The sequence below is a fragment of the Perognathus longimembris genome, chromosome 28 (genome assembly GCF_023159225.1).
Source record: "Perognathus longimembris pacificus isolate PPM17 chromosome 28, ASM2315922v1, whole genome shotgun sequence".
NCBI lineage: Eukaryota > Metazoa > Chordata > Mammalia > Rodentia > Heteromyidae > Perognathus > Perognathus longimembris.
Window position 1 is genome coordinate 33,645,881 of NC_063188.1, and position 14,671 is coordinate 33,660,551.

At 39.2% G+C, this 14,671-nt stretch overlaps 1 protein-coding gene across 1 annotated transcript in view; it reads right to left on the reverse strand.

Moving 5' to 3' along the window:
- Atg4a (autophagy related 4A cysteine peptidase) overlaps positions 1-14,671 on the reverse strand; it is a 45,359-nt gene that overhangs the window by 7,029 nt on the left and 23,659 nt on the right. The window contains exons 3-9 of the mRNA XM_048336451.1: positions 11,860-11,931; positions 9,403-9,501; positions 6,731-6,832; positions 6,481-6,553; positions 3,673-3,752; positions 2,883-3,070; positions 2,678-2,756 (exon numbers count right to left, since the gene is read on the reverse strand). Coding sequence (XP_048192408.1) covers positions 2,678-2,756; positions 2,883-3,070; positions 3,673-3,752; positions 6,481-6,553; positions 6,731-6,832; positions 9,403-9,501; positions 11,860-11,931 — 693 coding nt within the window. The remainder of the gene's footprint in view (positions 1-2,677; positions 2,757-2,882; positions 3,071-3,672; positions 3,753-6,480; positions 6,554-6,730; positions 6,833-9,402; positions 9,502-11,859; positions 11,932-14,671) is intronic.

A 14,671-nucleotide genomic window follows, 5' to 3' on the forward strand; every position in this document is an offset into this window, starting at 1 on the left:
ATTCACTCTTTCTCCCATGTTCTTGGTTCCAATTTGGGATTATCACACCATTTCTAACCAACTCACAGGGTATTACAAAAACAAGAAGTTTCTACCTATGTGAAATGCAATGCAATAGCAATAATACAAAGTGATCATAGAAGTATCTTACTTCAAATAAAAATATTCCCCTACAAATATGGGATTGAGATATAAAAACCAGTGCCTCCATATGATTTTCTTTATGAACATCAAGTTACATATTCCCCCTAGAACAAGGTGAATGAGATAAACAATATCAAAATAACCTCCAATCCCACTAAACCAGTAACCAAGATGTGTAATAGGAAAGTAAGAGGAGAAAATAAGTTGTGGACAAGATAACAGCTAGGGTAAGAATAGAACCAAGACATTTGCTGGAGTGTTTTGAGGTAAGGTACTGTGAATAATAATAGCTTCTTTGTCTATGATCATATCTTTGTGTGTGTGTGTGTGTGTGTGTGTGTGTGTGTGTGCGTGTTACAGCTTGTATTGCAAGCTGCTGCTTTACTGAGAGTATATACAAGGGATAGAGTAGAGGCTGTGCAAAGTCCTAGAATTGATGTAGAGACAAACTAAAAGTCTCTACTGATATTCAGGGAGATGAAGCAGGTTGGCCAGCTATCTGTAGAGACAAGGCTAATGAACTAATCTCCACGTGTCAACCTGTGCCCAAGTGCAGCAAACACAGCTGCTTCTGTTGACGCAGGTAATGCATGACAGCCAGTGTTTCACCTAGCCACAGCCTCCCACACCTGGAGTGTCTCCAACTTCCCCCTAGACAGGAGGACTTCAGGGAAGCAATGAAGTGTGGTAGGCAGAGATGACCAAATTGGAATCAACCTAGTTTCACGACTTTATAGCTGAGCAACCTTGGAAAACCATTCTCTCTTACTATTCATTTCCCTAGATGTAAAATGCAAATAACAGTCTCTAGATCACAGAGATGTTGTGTTATGAATGAAAAGGAAAATATATATATGAAATTTCTTTTCTTAAATAATGGTCAGATTCATGGATGGGGAAATCATGGATATAGAGAACTATGTTTTGGCAACATTTTCTTTGACAGGAACCCAAACTTTTAGCAAAAGGGGGCATCTGAGTGTACTTAACTCCAAATACTAGTTTTTTTACCTACAAAATTCCACTGCACATGCCTATAATCTTAACTACTCAGGAGGCTGAGATGAGGATCACTGTTCAAAGTCAGCCTGGGCAAGAAAGTTCATGAGACTCTTATCTCCACTTAACCACCCAAAATAGCCAGAAGTGGATCTGTGGTTAAAGTGGTCAAGCACTATCCTTGAGCAAGAAAGGTCAGGGACAGCACCCAGGACCCTGAGTTCAAGCCCCAGGACTGGCACAAAAAGGATCAAAAATAAAAAAGCTGCCAAGGACTCGATTTACCATTTAGTTGTAGCTCTTATAATTAACCAATAGATGGCAGAAGAGGCAGCTGTATGGCAAGCAACACCAACCCTGAAGACAAAAAGAACTAAGAAAGGAAAAGTGTTGAGTGGAGCCATCTTTTACTGAGTACTATATGAGATGGCCCGATGGTAAGTCAGTTGTTAACCATAGGAGGACCTGAGACTGAAAGAGTTGATATGCCTTCCTGCAGTCACACCATTAGCAAGTGGGAGACTGGTATACAAAGCCAGATTAGTCTGTCGACCTCACACCTCACATCCCCAAATCTCCAAAAGATAAATAGCTGCCTACTATTTCCTCATAAGTGCTCTGGCTCTTCTTGCCTATCAAATCTATCTAAGCTAATAACTTCTTTGGGACCCAGAGTCTGACTACTCCATTCTTGCATGAGGTATCCAGTACCAAACATCCCTGGCCTCATCACTCCTTTGCTCATGCTGTTCAACATCAAGCAGGCATTCTCAAAGTGATGTCTATGCACAAGCAGCATCAGCACCATCTAGTTAGATAATCAAATCTCAGCAGCATCCTGACCTATTAGGTGTGCATTCTAATAGTCCCTCAAAGAGATATGTGCACAGAAAAGTTCAGGAAGACTGAGCTTGCTCACCATGTATGGAAGGGCCTTAAATATCTCTGGTCACTGTAAATGAGTAAGGGCTAGATTTCCAAGGGCACTACTCTATGTAGAGAATGGAAGGTTAGTTACTGATTAGTATCCAAAGGTTAGTGGTTCTTAGGCATACACACAACTAATGGGAAATTGACAGTTCTATCTTTGCCTCCTCTGATTTCCAACCCATCACCACTCTGAACAATGAACCAGCAGGCCCAGCCACAGAGGCAAAGAAAGACAGAAGATGCTCCTAACCTAGTTGCTGAACTCCAAGAAGGACATCAGCAAAATCAAAAGACTGTGACCCCACTGCCCAACACTACTACAGGCAGTAGAAAGAATACTTGTGAAACAATACTTGAAACTTGCAGCCCACCATCTTGTCAAGACAAGAAAGTGAAGACACTAAAGAGACCTGCTTTCCTTCACACACAGGAAACATGACTTTCTATAGATCAGGTTGGAGACAGAAAAATAACTTGACTAGAAGTTAGTTTCCTTGGGCTTGACAGTGGCCCATTCACTGGAACCATCAGGCCTCCCAGGCACACCTTAATCCCATACCCTCCCCTACCCATGACAACTTACTTGTGATTCATCCTTTCTTACCTAAGAATCCTATGAAATAATAGGCGTTATTTGGTTTTCCTCCTAATGCCCCTAAAGACTGTGGCATCTTAAAACACTCCTGGAGGGAAAGAGAACGCAAGATTCTCAACTCACTTGTGGACTGCTGCTCACGGATCTCTGTGTTGACATGGTGGTGTGATGGGCTGGGCAGGCAGCAATGGGCTCAGGAAAATGAATGACTTACTTTGAATGCATCAACATACACAGGATTGATTTGGTTTATGCCCAGACGAAGGGGCACAATGAGCAGCAGGGGTTTCCAGGCTGGGCAGAAGGCAGAGATGCCTTGACTCTGGTTAGAAGCAGTCACAAAATCAGGAGGATTCTCACCAGCTGCATTGGCACCCAAGGGAGGAACACAGCACATTTTTTCTAGAAACAGAAGGCCAAACAGTTGGGTGAGTCAGAGCATCTAGTACAAGGAATCACTCTAAAGATAAAGCTAATACAGACTTCATATGTCAGGCACCCGTCTAGAAGACATCCCCTCTGTCACCAGGGCACAGCAGCCCTACTTTCCGCAGGAAGGCCAGGCCATTCCTTCAGCCTCATGCTCTTCTTGCTGCTCAGTGAGCACTTGCTTAGCTCCAAAGAGATAATCATGGCTTGTTATGAGAAATCTCACTTCTCAACTAGTCTGCACAGAACTTTGAGAAAGGGACTGTGTCTTTGGGCTTCCCTAATGTAGCAAGAAATGGCTGGCTAGAGGACAGGGCCTTTCAGAGCCATCTTCTGGTGGTTTAACAGAGTATACACACTTCCTGGCTCCTGCTAGGAGAGTGATGCCTCTTTGAGGGACAACAAATATTCTACCTTTCAGAAATCTGGAAGGGAAGAGAACCAGAGCTCTTGCTCCTCTAGGTTCCCCTGACCTGGTAGAGCAAGTCACAGATTGTTTACATCCCAGACTTCTAAATGGCAAAGTAGGAGCTCATCACCTACCAATCAGAAAGGTAAATAGGCTGGGGACTCACTTATATCTTCAATGACCACTGTGTTATCCATTGAAACATAAACAGCCAAGGAATTCCATTCATCAAATAAAGCAAGTTTTCTGCAAAGCAATGTACAATGAAGTCACATTTAAGGGAAGGTGGAAATATCAGCAAGAAGCAGGGCCAGCTTCCTAATGTTCCTAATGTTGCCAAATACTAACAGAGAAGCTGTGCTTAAGATAATCTTGGCTTTTCTATCAGAGTTCTGGGATTTTCCATATTCAGGGACATTGACAGTGACATAGATTCACAATAACTCAACTTGAAGAAAAAGAAGATGCTATTTCACAATGGTACTCCTACTGCCTGAGAAAGTTATCCATGCATCTGTTCCCAAAAATCAAGAGATATTGCTTCCTTAAATAAATGATATTCTGAATTATTGCTTACTTTTGTAAAAAAAAAAAAAAAAAAAAGGGAAAGAAAAGGAAAACTTTCATTAAAAATATGGATTTGTGACCAAACATGGCTGTGCATGCTGTAATCCTAGCACTCAGGAGGCTGAGGCAGGACAATTATGAGGATGAGGCCAAAGTCTCACTACATAGCCAGTTTACTACATAGTGAAACCTTGTCTCAAAAAAAAAGCAAAAGAAATACACACACACACACACACACACACACACACACACACACACACACACGGAGATCAGTGGTAGAAGTGCTTGTGAGGCAGGTTCCATCCAAACACTCAATACTTAAAACTATATATACATACATGTATGCATATATGTATATATGTGTGCATTTAGGAGCATAAATAATATGGGAAATGAGACCCAGGAAAACAGGACTCTTAGTTGCACTGGGAATGCCACTCTAGGAGACTTATATGATAGATGGCTGTAACTAATGACTAGTCAGGAGCTGAAGGGAGATAGCATGCCAAATCGCAAGACTTCAAGGGACATCAAAAACAAAATTCTTTTTAAAAAGAGATTATCTGAGGTCTGAGTAAAGCACCAACCTATTTGTCCCTTACCTTCTTCTTCTTCTCTTACTAACTTGAGAGGACTCGTTTAATGTGTCTACTTCTGGAATATGTGGGTAAAGTCTAGTCCCATTAGCAAAAGAAAAAAAATTCTCTCTACCAAAGTAACTCCCAGGTAGAGTTTAATTATCATTACATTTATATTTCACTCATTTTAATGTATTATCTTTAACAATAATAATAATACTAGACAGACAAGCCTCAACTGTTTGCCTTAAGACGTGTTTTGTTTTCCAATAGTGCAAAAGCAATCACACTGTGAATTTCTAACTTGGGTATTTTTTTCCTGATTATCAATAAACAGAACTATACTCTCTAGAAATGCTGAGAGGCTCCATCAGCAAGGGAAAATAGTCCATTCTCTACAGTGGGATGTTTCTAAACTAGAATATTCAGTAGGTTAGGTGTACTAAATACATTTTTATGACATTTTCAACTTACGATGGTCTTCATAAATCAAGAAGTATTGGTATTGTTAGTAAACCATGATGACAAACCAGAGTCTCTTTAAATTCTTCAAGAATTTAAGTTTAGAAGAAAGGAGGAAATTCTACGTAATATCATTTTAAGCTATTTGAAGCCAGATTTAGGGCTCAGCACAGCCATTCTAATCCTTTACACTTCTTGCCCAGGGCTCATTGCTACAGAAATGCCTGAAATACTGCCAGCTTCTCATTCAACCATCAGCAATGGCCCCAAAGTCCTCTGACTAAAGCAAGAAAGTGGTTTCTAGGAGGCTGCACTGTTAGCAAGAAGTAGAGTTAACGTATAAATTTTCCTTTGGTGCCCAGAAAATCCAGGCACACGTATACTTCCAAAGAATGCTAGCTCACAAAAGATTGCTTAGTAATTGAAACAGGGCCCTTCTGTACTTTACATGGAATAGATCCACCATAATATCTGGGAACTGAAGCACACTACACCAGATAGTCTCCATTTTCATATCCCTAACTATGGTCCTAGAGATTCTGTCTACCAATTTCATCCATTTATCAAAAGCATTTAGTAAGCACTTATATGTGCCAGGCAATTTATATGCTAGTGACACAACATGGACAAGACAAGCACAGTCTCTACCCTCAGGGAGTTTTTGTTTAGTGACAGTGAGGACAAGTAAAATTGCCTGCCAGGTACAGGTGCTAATGTCACTCAGTCATTCACATTCACAAAGTTGGTCCTGACCTCTCCTCTCCACTTCATGTATCATAGTGAGATGTGAACTGTGAGATTTACCAGGTCAGCTGCAAAGGTATCATGTTGGGGTATCTTGAACCTGCTAAGAGAGGACAAACTGGTTCTAAAACTCCCTTGGAGTTTGTCTCCTCCAGCAGGTGCTAAGTTCCTTGAGGTCATGACTGTGTCTATTAATTACCTTTACACAGCAAGGGTACTAAGTAAATGCTGAATGAATTGATGGAACTTTTTAAATACCACACAGGGCCAGAGTCCATTTCTTAGGCTGGCTAAGCCTTCACACCTTCATATAATCATATTAACTCTGAAGGATCCTCAGGCATGTGAATATTCATCTATAGGATGAGATACTGAGCGAGTCCTAGTATGGCCACGTATACTGATACCACTGAATACAACCCTGATATATCAAGTTGGAAGTCTATACTTACACATTGCAAAGAATTACTGAGCAAATTTCTATGGATATTTGATGGCTTAGCAGGAAGGTTGGCTTTTTAGTGGGGCTGAGAGATTTCTTAGGCTGGGTAAGAGGTTTACTTGGCTAAGGAGGAAAGCATAGGAGATGGTAGAACTGGCAAAGGCCAGACTCTGTTACTTACTTTAACACCTGTGCAACTGTATTTGGTCCAAACCATTCGCCAATTGATTTCCCTTCTCCTACACCCATTTGTGCTGTTTTTATGTGGAAAAAATTGACATGTTAGCAAAATCTCTTTCAACGAGCCACACACTCCTGTTTTTGCATAAATAATTAAGCAAATGGATAATTTAGTGGAGCTCCATATAAAGCAGAGGAAGAAAAAGGTCAGGTATAGGTATTGCTTTGAAACTATTACTTTATGATCTTACCCATTTGGTGGATAGAATAGCAACAGTCTTTTCTATCTAAGAAGCATTGTAGGATCCGTTGGTATTCTTTGGGTTGTTCTTTTTGTTTCTGCCAGCTCCAGTCTTTTGAGGAAAAAAGTGGGTTAAAATCATTTTTAATTTTTGATGACTCCTCCACATTCTTATCACAACTACTAATTCCTAGGAAAACAAAGGAACTACATCTAGAAGATAGAAATGATAAAGTTAGAATGCTCCCAAATATTTTTCACTTAGATAAAAAAGACACCTGGAAACTGATTACTTTCAAAGATTCAGTAGGTATAAAGGATTAGACAAGAGGTTGACCAAGGAATTGACTTGGCCCGAGGGCTGGAACTAGATAAATATTACAGAAAAACTATGTCACAAAGGCCTTTATGGGCAACTACTCTTTAAAGATCACCACAAAAATCAGGCTATATATCCACATAAAACCCAGTTGCCACAAAGTCTTATCTCCATATAGATAGAAATAGTGTTTATCCTTAACATCTGGCAGTGTTGCCAAAAAGGTCTCAGGGGAGAAGAACTATTCTAACACGTGATATTTTATGGGGGTTATGAACAATTCAGTGCTAAGAGAGCTTTTTAGAAATTACATGCTGTCATGTTTCCACAACCTTTTTAATAATCCATATTAAGCTTTTGAAAAACAAATGCTTTTGCTATTATGTGTTTAAGGTTTCCTCCAGATCAAAATGTCCCATGTACCCACCCCCCAGATCCTACAGTGGCCACATAACTCACAGAAGACAATTGAGAAAATACATAATCAAAGGACACATTACCGCCATTCTCTAATCGCTGGGAATTTGGTCTAATGGGACAGATTTCTGAGACTTAGTTTGCTTCTAAGTCATACACTTCTCTCCTGAAGTTTTAGAAAATGTAAACTAATGACTGAGATGCATTTGAAGCCAATGGCCATCTACAGACTCTTGAATTTTGTTGCTTCTAGAACTTCTGAAATCTAAATCTTTAACTTCAGACCCAGCACATTGTTCAGAAGTTGAACCACATGCAACTTTCTTTTCATGAGCTACTAAACTGTCTGTGTCTGGGGAAATCCTTAATAGCTGGCTGCTCAAGTATCATTAAATATTCACTGATGCCAGAGCTAAATGAACACTCTATTTAAATTTTAATTTGACTGGAGAGGAAACAACTCAAAAGATTTTTTTAAATGGATCATGCAATTCATCATAATTAGAATATCTGTAAATGAATTCTTCCTGTCACTTGCTTTTATTATGTTGATTGAGACCAGACTGATGACCTGGTATGTGGGGAGAAGGGGATTCAGTCTCCCTTTACTTCCAGGATTTGCTTTCAGAAAAGTTATCATGAAGTGTTTTATAGACCAGAAAAAGGTTAAGTAGTATGAAGAGAACTGGAGATCATCATGTTAAATGAAACAAAGTTCTACAATTACAGCATATTTTATCTCACTTGTAGAACCTAGGTGGGGTGAGACCACAAAAATAAGATGGGAACTAATATTGATACCACATGGGAGAAAGGGAAAGAAATAAGAAAGAATAATAGAGAGGATGAAAATTATATGCATATATAGAGATATCATAATTAAAAAGTAATGGGTTGGGGGGGGTGTAGATCAAGTACAAGGCCTTGAACTCACATCAGTAATATATATTATTTGTACCAAGAAGTATGTATAGAGAAATCATTGGACAAGGAATGTATCTACTTTCTATTCCCATCTATACTTTCTTGCTGCCCGACTCTGTGTAAATTGCCTCACTTTCATAAGCTACGCTTTCCTTGCCTGTCATATCGAAATTGCATGTGACAGTGCCCAGAGACAGTAGGCACAGGATATTCCATACCCTAAAACCTTCCCAGCCCTTCCTTGATCCTCTGTGAAAAATCACTGCAGGATCTGTGAGTCTGCACAGTGGGGAAAAGAAACTGACATTACCCTACCTTAATCAGTAATGGCCAGTGAGATCAGCAACCTAACTTTGCACTGTCTCTTTCCCATGTCTAGTTAGACTATGACCTTGTACTTGAACTAACATCCAGCCAAGGTCCCCCTGCAGATACTCACAGGGAGCATGCACATGCCATAAAGAAAGTAAGACTCAAGAGTTCCAACAATGATTTGGGGAAAGTTCCTAATCAACAAAACAGCCTCTCATGGAAGCTAATTCAAGGACTCATTTATCATCAAATGGATATCCTCAGAGAACCCAAACCAAAATAGAACAAGTCCCTCATTAGGCACTTCCTTTAGGTCACTCACAGATATTTTAAATGCTCTCAAGAAAGCAAAGGGACTTACGGCCACACCCTTCTTCCTGCTCCCTTTGTTATCTGGCATTTTTGAAGGACTCACTCAAACAATAGCAAAGATGGAAACTGTAAATGCACACCAGCCACAATGATCAATTCTGCCTCAGGAAAATAACTCTCTTGCCTAGTGAGTCACAAGGAAATATCAGCTGTTTCCTTCTCATGGGAGGCTTTGTTAACTTGTCAGTACCACCACATACTCAGAGCTTACACGGAACATTTCAGGACCTGCAGCTTTGTCGCTGAGTGTTCCCAAAGTTCAGCACTAATGCTAAATCAACAGCAGCAAGGAAACTACAGAGGTCTCTGAAGCCATTCACAGAACAAACGGAACTCACCCCTTCCCAAATGTCTACAAATGAGAGCTTGAGCCAACATCATCTGTCCACAGCGTAGCATGCATCCCCAGCCAGCATCAGATGAAGGGCCCGTTCCCCCTGATGGAAAAATGGATGGGCATAAATATGGATTTCTTAAATTGACCTTTATTATAACATCATTATATTTGGGACTCACACGAGACAAGAAAACATACAAATTCTAGGAAGAGAGGCAAGAGAAATATTCAGAATAGGATTTAGGTGTAGGGTTGCAACTTACAAAGACAATGCTGAATCAACCAAAATGGATATGACAGCCAAAGCCAAAACAAATGAACTAAGCTTGTTCTTAGGTTTTCTGTTTAGATGCTTGTAATTGTGCATGTAATTTTGATAGATGACCCCCAACACTCCGTCCATTCTATGCCATCACCTGCCTAACCAAATCTTATCTTGCACAGCTCACCTGCATGACCCTGAACTTCTCAGAGAGGCCAATTTTAACTTGGTTAAAGAACATACTACCAAAGGTTGATATCAAAATAGTCAGAAGACATTTTGAAGGCACTCAACTGTTCTAAGCATATATCATGAAGTTCTGAACAGCAAGTACAATGTAGAGGAAAGAGCCCTAATATAGACATCTGAACAACATTCCTTAGTTACACAGTCCAAATCTTATTTATAGCACAAACTCTGCCTGCTGTCAGGGGTGTTGTAAGAATTAAATGAATGAATAGCCATGAATATGATCTGATAAGTAAAGTCATAATATAAAATGCCACTAGTAAATTTAGAAACATGTCACATCTCCATATCTCCAAAAGGTATAAAAAAAACAGACAATAAATGAAATAAGATGTTAGGTTTCACTTTGACAACACCTGAGGTAAAGAAAATTCCATATACATGCTCAATATGAGCTCTATTAATATCCTTTCCCAATGGAGCAATGAAATCAAATGGCTTGGATGACAGAGGGGACATTTTGCTTTCATTTATTTCCTTTCCCAAGATGGAAATGGAAAAAGTATGCTATAAACATGCTCACAGAAAAGTAACTTTAAGGAAAATGGTGATCATCAAGCCTATAAGATAAGCAGGACAAGGTAGTCACCCCTTCCCTCTTGTAGTGGAGACTGAGAAAAACAAAAACAAAAACAAAAAAAAAATGGGTTGCTACAGCAATACGGAGAGGAGTGTGAAGATTTGTCAGATGGAAGAAAGGTCCTTTGGCTATTGCTAGTGGTAGGAGTATAAGGCACAGTCACATGGAAAAGGTACAGTAAGGCCCAGATAAACAGTTCATCTATTACCAAAATGCCGAGTTTAATTGGAACTGTTTCTCAGCCTTGCAAAGATTTCCTTATCCAGAGAACCTTAACAGTTTAGAACCTCTGTGTACTGAGTATTGTTCTTCTGGATACTGCTTCAATACTTTCTTGAAAAAGCAAATAAAATAGTTGTGTGGCCTTCACTTCTGGTCCTTCACAGAAAGGCCCATTTCACTCCAATGACGTGCTCCAGCCCTGCAGCAAAATTAGTCACACAAGTTTTCTTTTAGAAGATTAGCTTCTGCCATTTTTATGACCTTTTTTTTACAGGGCTATGATATAGGAAGTGGCACCCTGCTAGCAAACATTTTACCGATCCTCTAAGGACAGGTCTCTAGAAGGAACAAATTTCTAGAAGGAACATATTCACACAACTAATGGAAATGTCTTTTCTTATTTGCCTTGTTTTTTTTGTATTATTTTGTCTTCTATACAGCATCTTAGGAATGGAGTAGAATTAGTTCTAAGGAAAAGTATGAAAATTTGTTTCCCAGTGTGAAGGTGTTTTCATATCATAAGGAAAAAAAATCAAAGGAATTATGCTTTTTCCTTCAAACAAAACATAGTTTTCTTTAATAGTCATGTAGTTCCATAAAACAGTAATGTAACTTAATAGATTGTACCTAAACTAAAGGCTTATTTAATTTTTTTGCCTACTTTCAAAAGTCAAACAAGTGGGCTGGGAATGTGGCTTAGCAGTAGAGTGCTTGCCTAGCATTCATGAAGCCTTGGGTTCAATTCCTCAGTACCACATACACAGAAAAGCCAGAAGTGGCGCTGTGGCTCAAGTGGTAGAACGTTAGCCTTGAGCAAAAAAAAGCCAGGGACAGTCCTCAGGCCCTGAGTTCAAGCCCCATGATTGGCAAAAAAAAAAAAAAGTCAAACAAGTAATACTATATTGTGCCTGAATACTTGAACATGGGTGAAAAGTACAGTAGTGTTATGTATCACCAGCATGGAGCCACATGTGATGAGGGGCTTCAGGATTGAGACTTCTGGATGAGGTGTAAGACTTACTGTGCCCCTTAATAAAGTTCATTGTTAAGTGAGCTGTTAACTGTGAGACTTCTTTGAAGTTACTGACAACCTCAGGCAAGCTATCTTTACAAGGAAGGAAGCACAGAACAAATGATATACCTACCAATTGGTGAAAATTTCTTTCTGTACGTAAACCATAGGCGAGCACTTATATCAGACAACAGCTTAGCTTTTTCTGTAATTAAATGTAAAATGAAAATTAAAACAACCATAGCCATCTAAAACACTTGAGTTTGGCTTCTAAGCCAGCAACAAATATATTTTTAAGGAACCACTCAACTCCATTTTTATGGAGCTAGAGAAATTCATAGAAAACTCAATCTCTTTTTAAGCAAATAATTTCAACTTCTCCACACCTTGATTTTGTCCAGACCTACTCCACTGGCCAATCCAACTATGTTGGGTAGTTCATGTCTCGTGATTAATCTCCAGGGTCCTGGTAGCTACTAAATCTGGGGTTATGATGAAAAGATTTAAAAAATAGAAAAGCAAGGAACCTAAGGAATTCATTAATAAGGAATCATCTGAATGATAATGGTTGGTTGGCTCTCTCATCAGTGGCCATTGTCTGTTATCTCAAACTAGGAGTTTGTGTGTTTATGTATTCCTGTATACACATGAATAATGTACATGTGCAAGTGCATGAATTTCATTCTACTGCTAAGCAAAATGGGTAAGAAAATTATCTACAGTATCTAGTATAACTGGCATTTGTCATATAAGTGAATGTATAACATCACAAATTGTGTCTTTTTGTTCAAAGCAGGCTGTCTTTTAAAAATTTGAGATAATTGATATGATGTTCAGGATTTTCTGAATAGATTTTTCAGAATGTCACAACTGAAAAGAAGGAAATTATATAGTACACCATTCTTTTTTGTGTGAACATTGTTTTTATAGATAAAGAAACTGTCTGGAGAGATTTTTGCTTTCTTGCATTTAATGATGCAAACTGACTTCAATGGCCACAAATAGAACATCTTCATTTCCACTCATACCTAGACATGTTTGTCTCTTTTCTAGTCATTTCTCTCCCGTTTTCTTTTCTCAAAATTAATTTACTTTACTGTTATTATAGAGGTAATGTACCGAGGGATTACATTTACATGACTCAGGTAATGAGTACATTCTCTTTTGTACAGTGTCTTCTGTTCTCTCATTCTCTCCCAGTCCCTCCCTCCCATCGCCACCCACGGGTTGTATAGTTCATTTTCATCAGAGTCCAGTGAGCTCCACTGCTGCACTTTTTCACCCTTTTTCTCTCAAGTTCTGTGCCCTCCCCTACTCCCAAAGATGTACATGTGAATACGTCATACATAAGGTAAAGAAGACAGAATTGTCAAAAATAAAAACTTTAAAAAAGTCTTTTGTTTCAACAGCACTCACATTTATATCCTGTATAAAACTTAGAGCCATTGTACTTTTTTAAAAAACGCAAATTCTACTTTAGCCAATAGTTTGTCTCTTCTTTTTTGCCTTTGTAAAAGTAAGTTGTGCTGTATGGATTGTCCTTTCCCTTTATGCACCTAGTGCTTAGCACATTTTGGGAGGCAGGTGAATAATGGCTAATACTAAGATTTCTAGCAGACTTGGTGGCACTTTAGAGGCTAAGACAGGGTGATCCAAAGTTCAAGATAAGCCTAGGCAATATAGTAAGACTTTTTCTTTAAAAAAAAAAAAAGAACAATAGAATGGGCTGGGAATATGGCCCTAGTAGTAAAGTGCTTGTCTAGCATACATGAAGCCCTGGATTCAATTCCCCAGTACCACATATATAGGAAAGGCCAGAAGTGGCGCTGTGACTCCAGTGGTAGAGTGCTAGCCTTGAGAAAAAAAAAAAAAAAGAAGCCAGGGACAGTGCCCAGGCCCAGAGTTCAAGCCCCACAACCGACAAAAAAAATTAAAGAAAAATCAAAAGATCTTTCCCAGTCTATACAAATGTGAATTTTTCTCAGTCAAGAAGGAAATTGAATCCTCCTTTCCATTGTGACTTCAGTGGCTAAAAGGTCTATACAAAACCAGAATTGAGATCATCTATTACCAAAAATTATCTAAGACATAAATAAGGCTTCTCATGCATGACATTGTTTTTGACAGTTATGACTATCTGGGTGTTTTTTTAGACAAGCAAAAATATGAAATGAGAAATATGCAGCACAGCCACCAAAGAGTAGATAGATACTGCTTAGTGACTCCAGAGTGGATCCTGTTTTTAGGAATGAAAGTTCATAGAATGTGGGGATTCTCCTTTAAGGAAAGGTATAAAAAATATATTCCATTTACACACTGTACTAAAACCAAAAACCAACCAGGTACTGGTGGTGCACACCTGTAATCCTAGCAACATAGGAGGCTGAGATCTGAGGACCATGGTTCAAAGCCAGCCTAGGCAGGAAATCCTGTGAGACTGCCATCTCCAAATAACTAACAAAAAGGCAGAAGTGGAGCTATGGGTCAAGTAGTAGAATGCTAGCCTTGAGCAAAAGAGCTGCAGGACAGTACCCAGGCCCTCCATTCAAGGCAAATACCCAAAATAAATAAATAAAACCTATAACCAAGTGAACACTCTTGGAGGAGAGGCCTGTGCATCAAGGAAAGAGTCTGAAGTGTAAACTCTGTTTCAACATGGTAAATCCTCTTCAGAGTAGCATCAACATTGGCCAAGGAAATTCTCTATCAACTTAAGAAAGAAAAAGTGGTCCACATATGTAATCCTAGCTACTCAGAGGCGTAGATAGGAGGACTGCAGTTGACGGCCAGATTGGGTAAAAAGTTAGCAAGCTCCTATCTCAAATAACAATCCAGGAATGGTAGCTCATGTACAGAATTCCAGTTATAAGGGAGGAATAGGGAGGAGGACCAAGGTCTGAGGCTGGCCTGAGCAAAAAGTGTAAGACTCAAACAAAAACTAAACA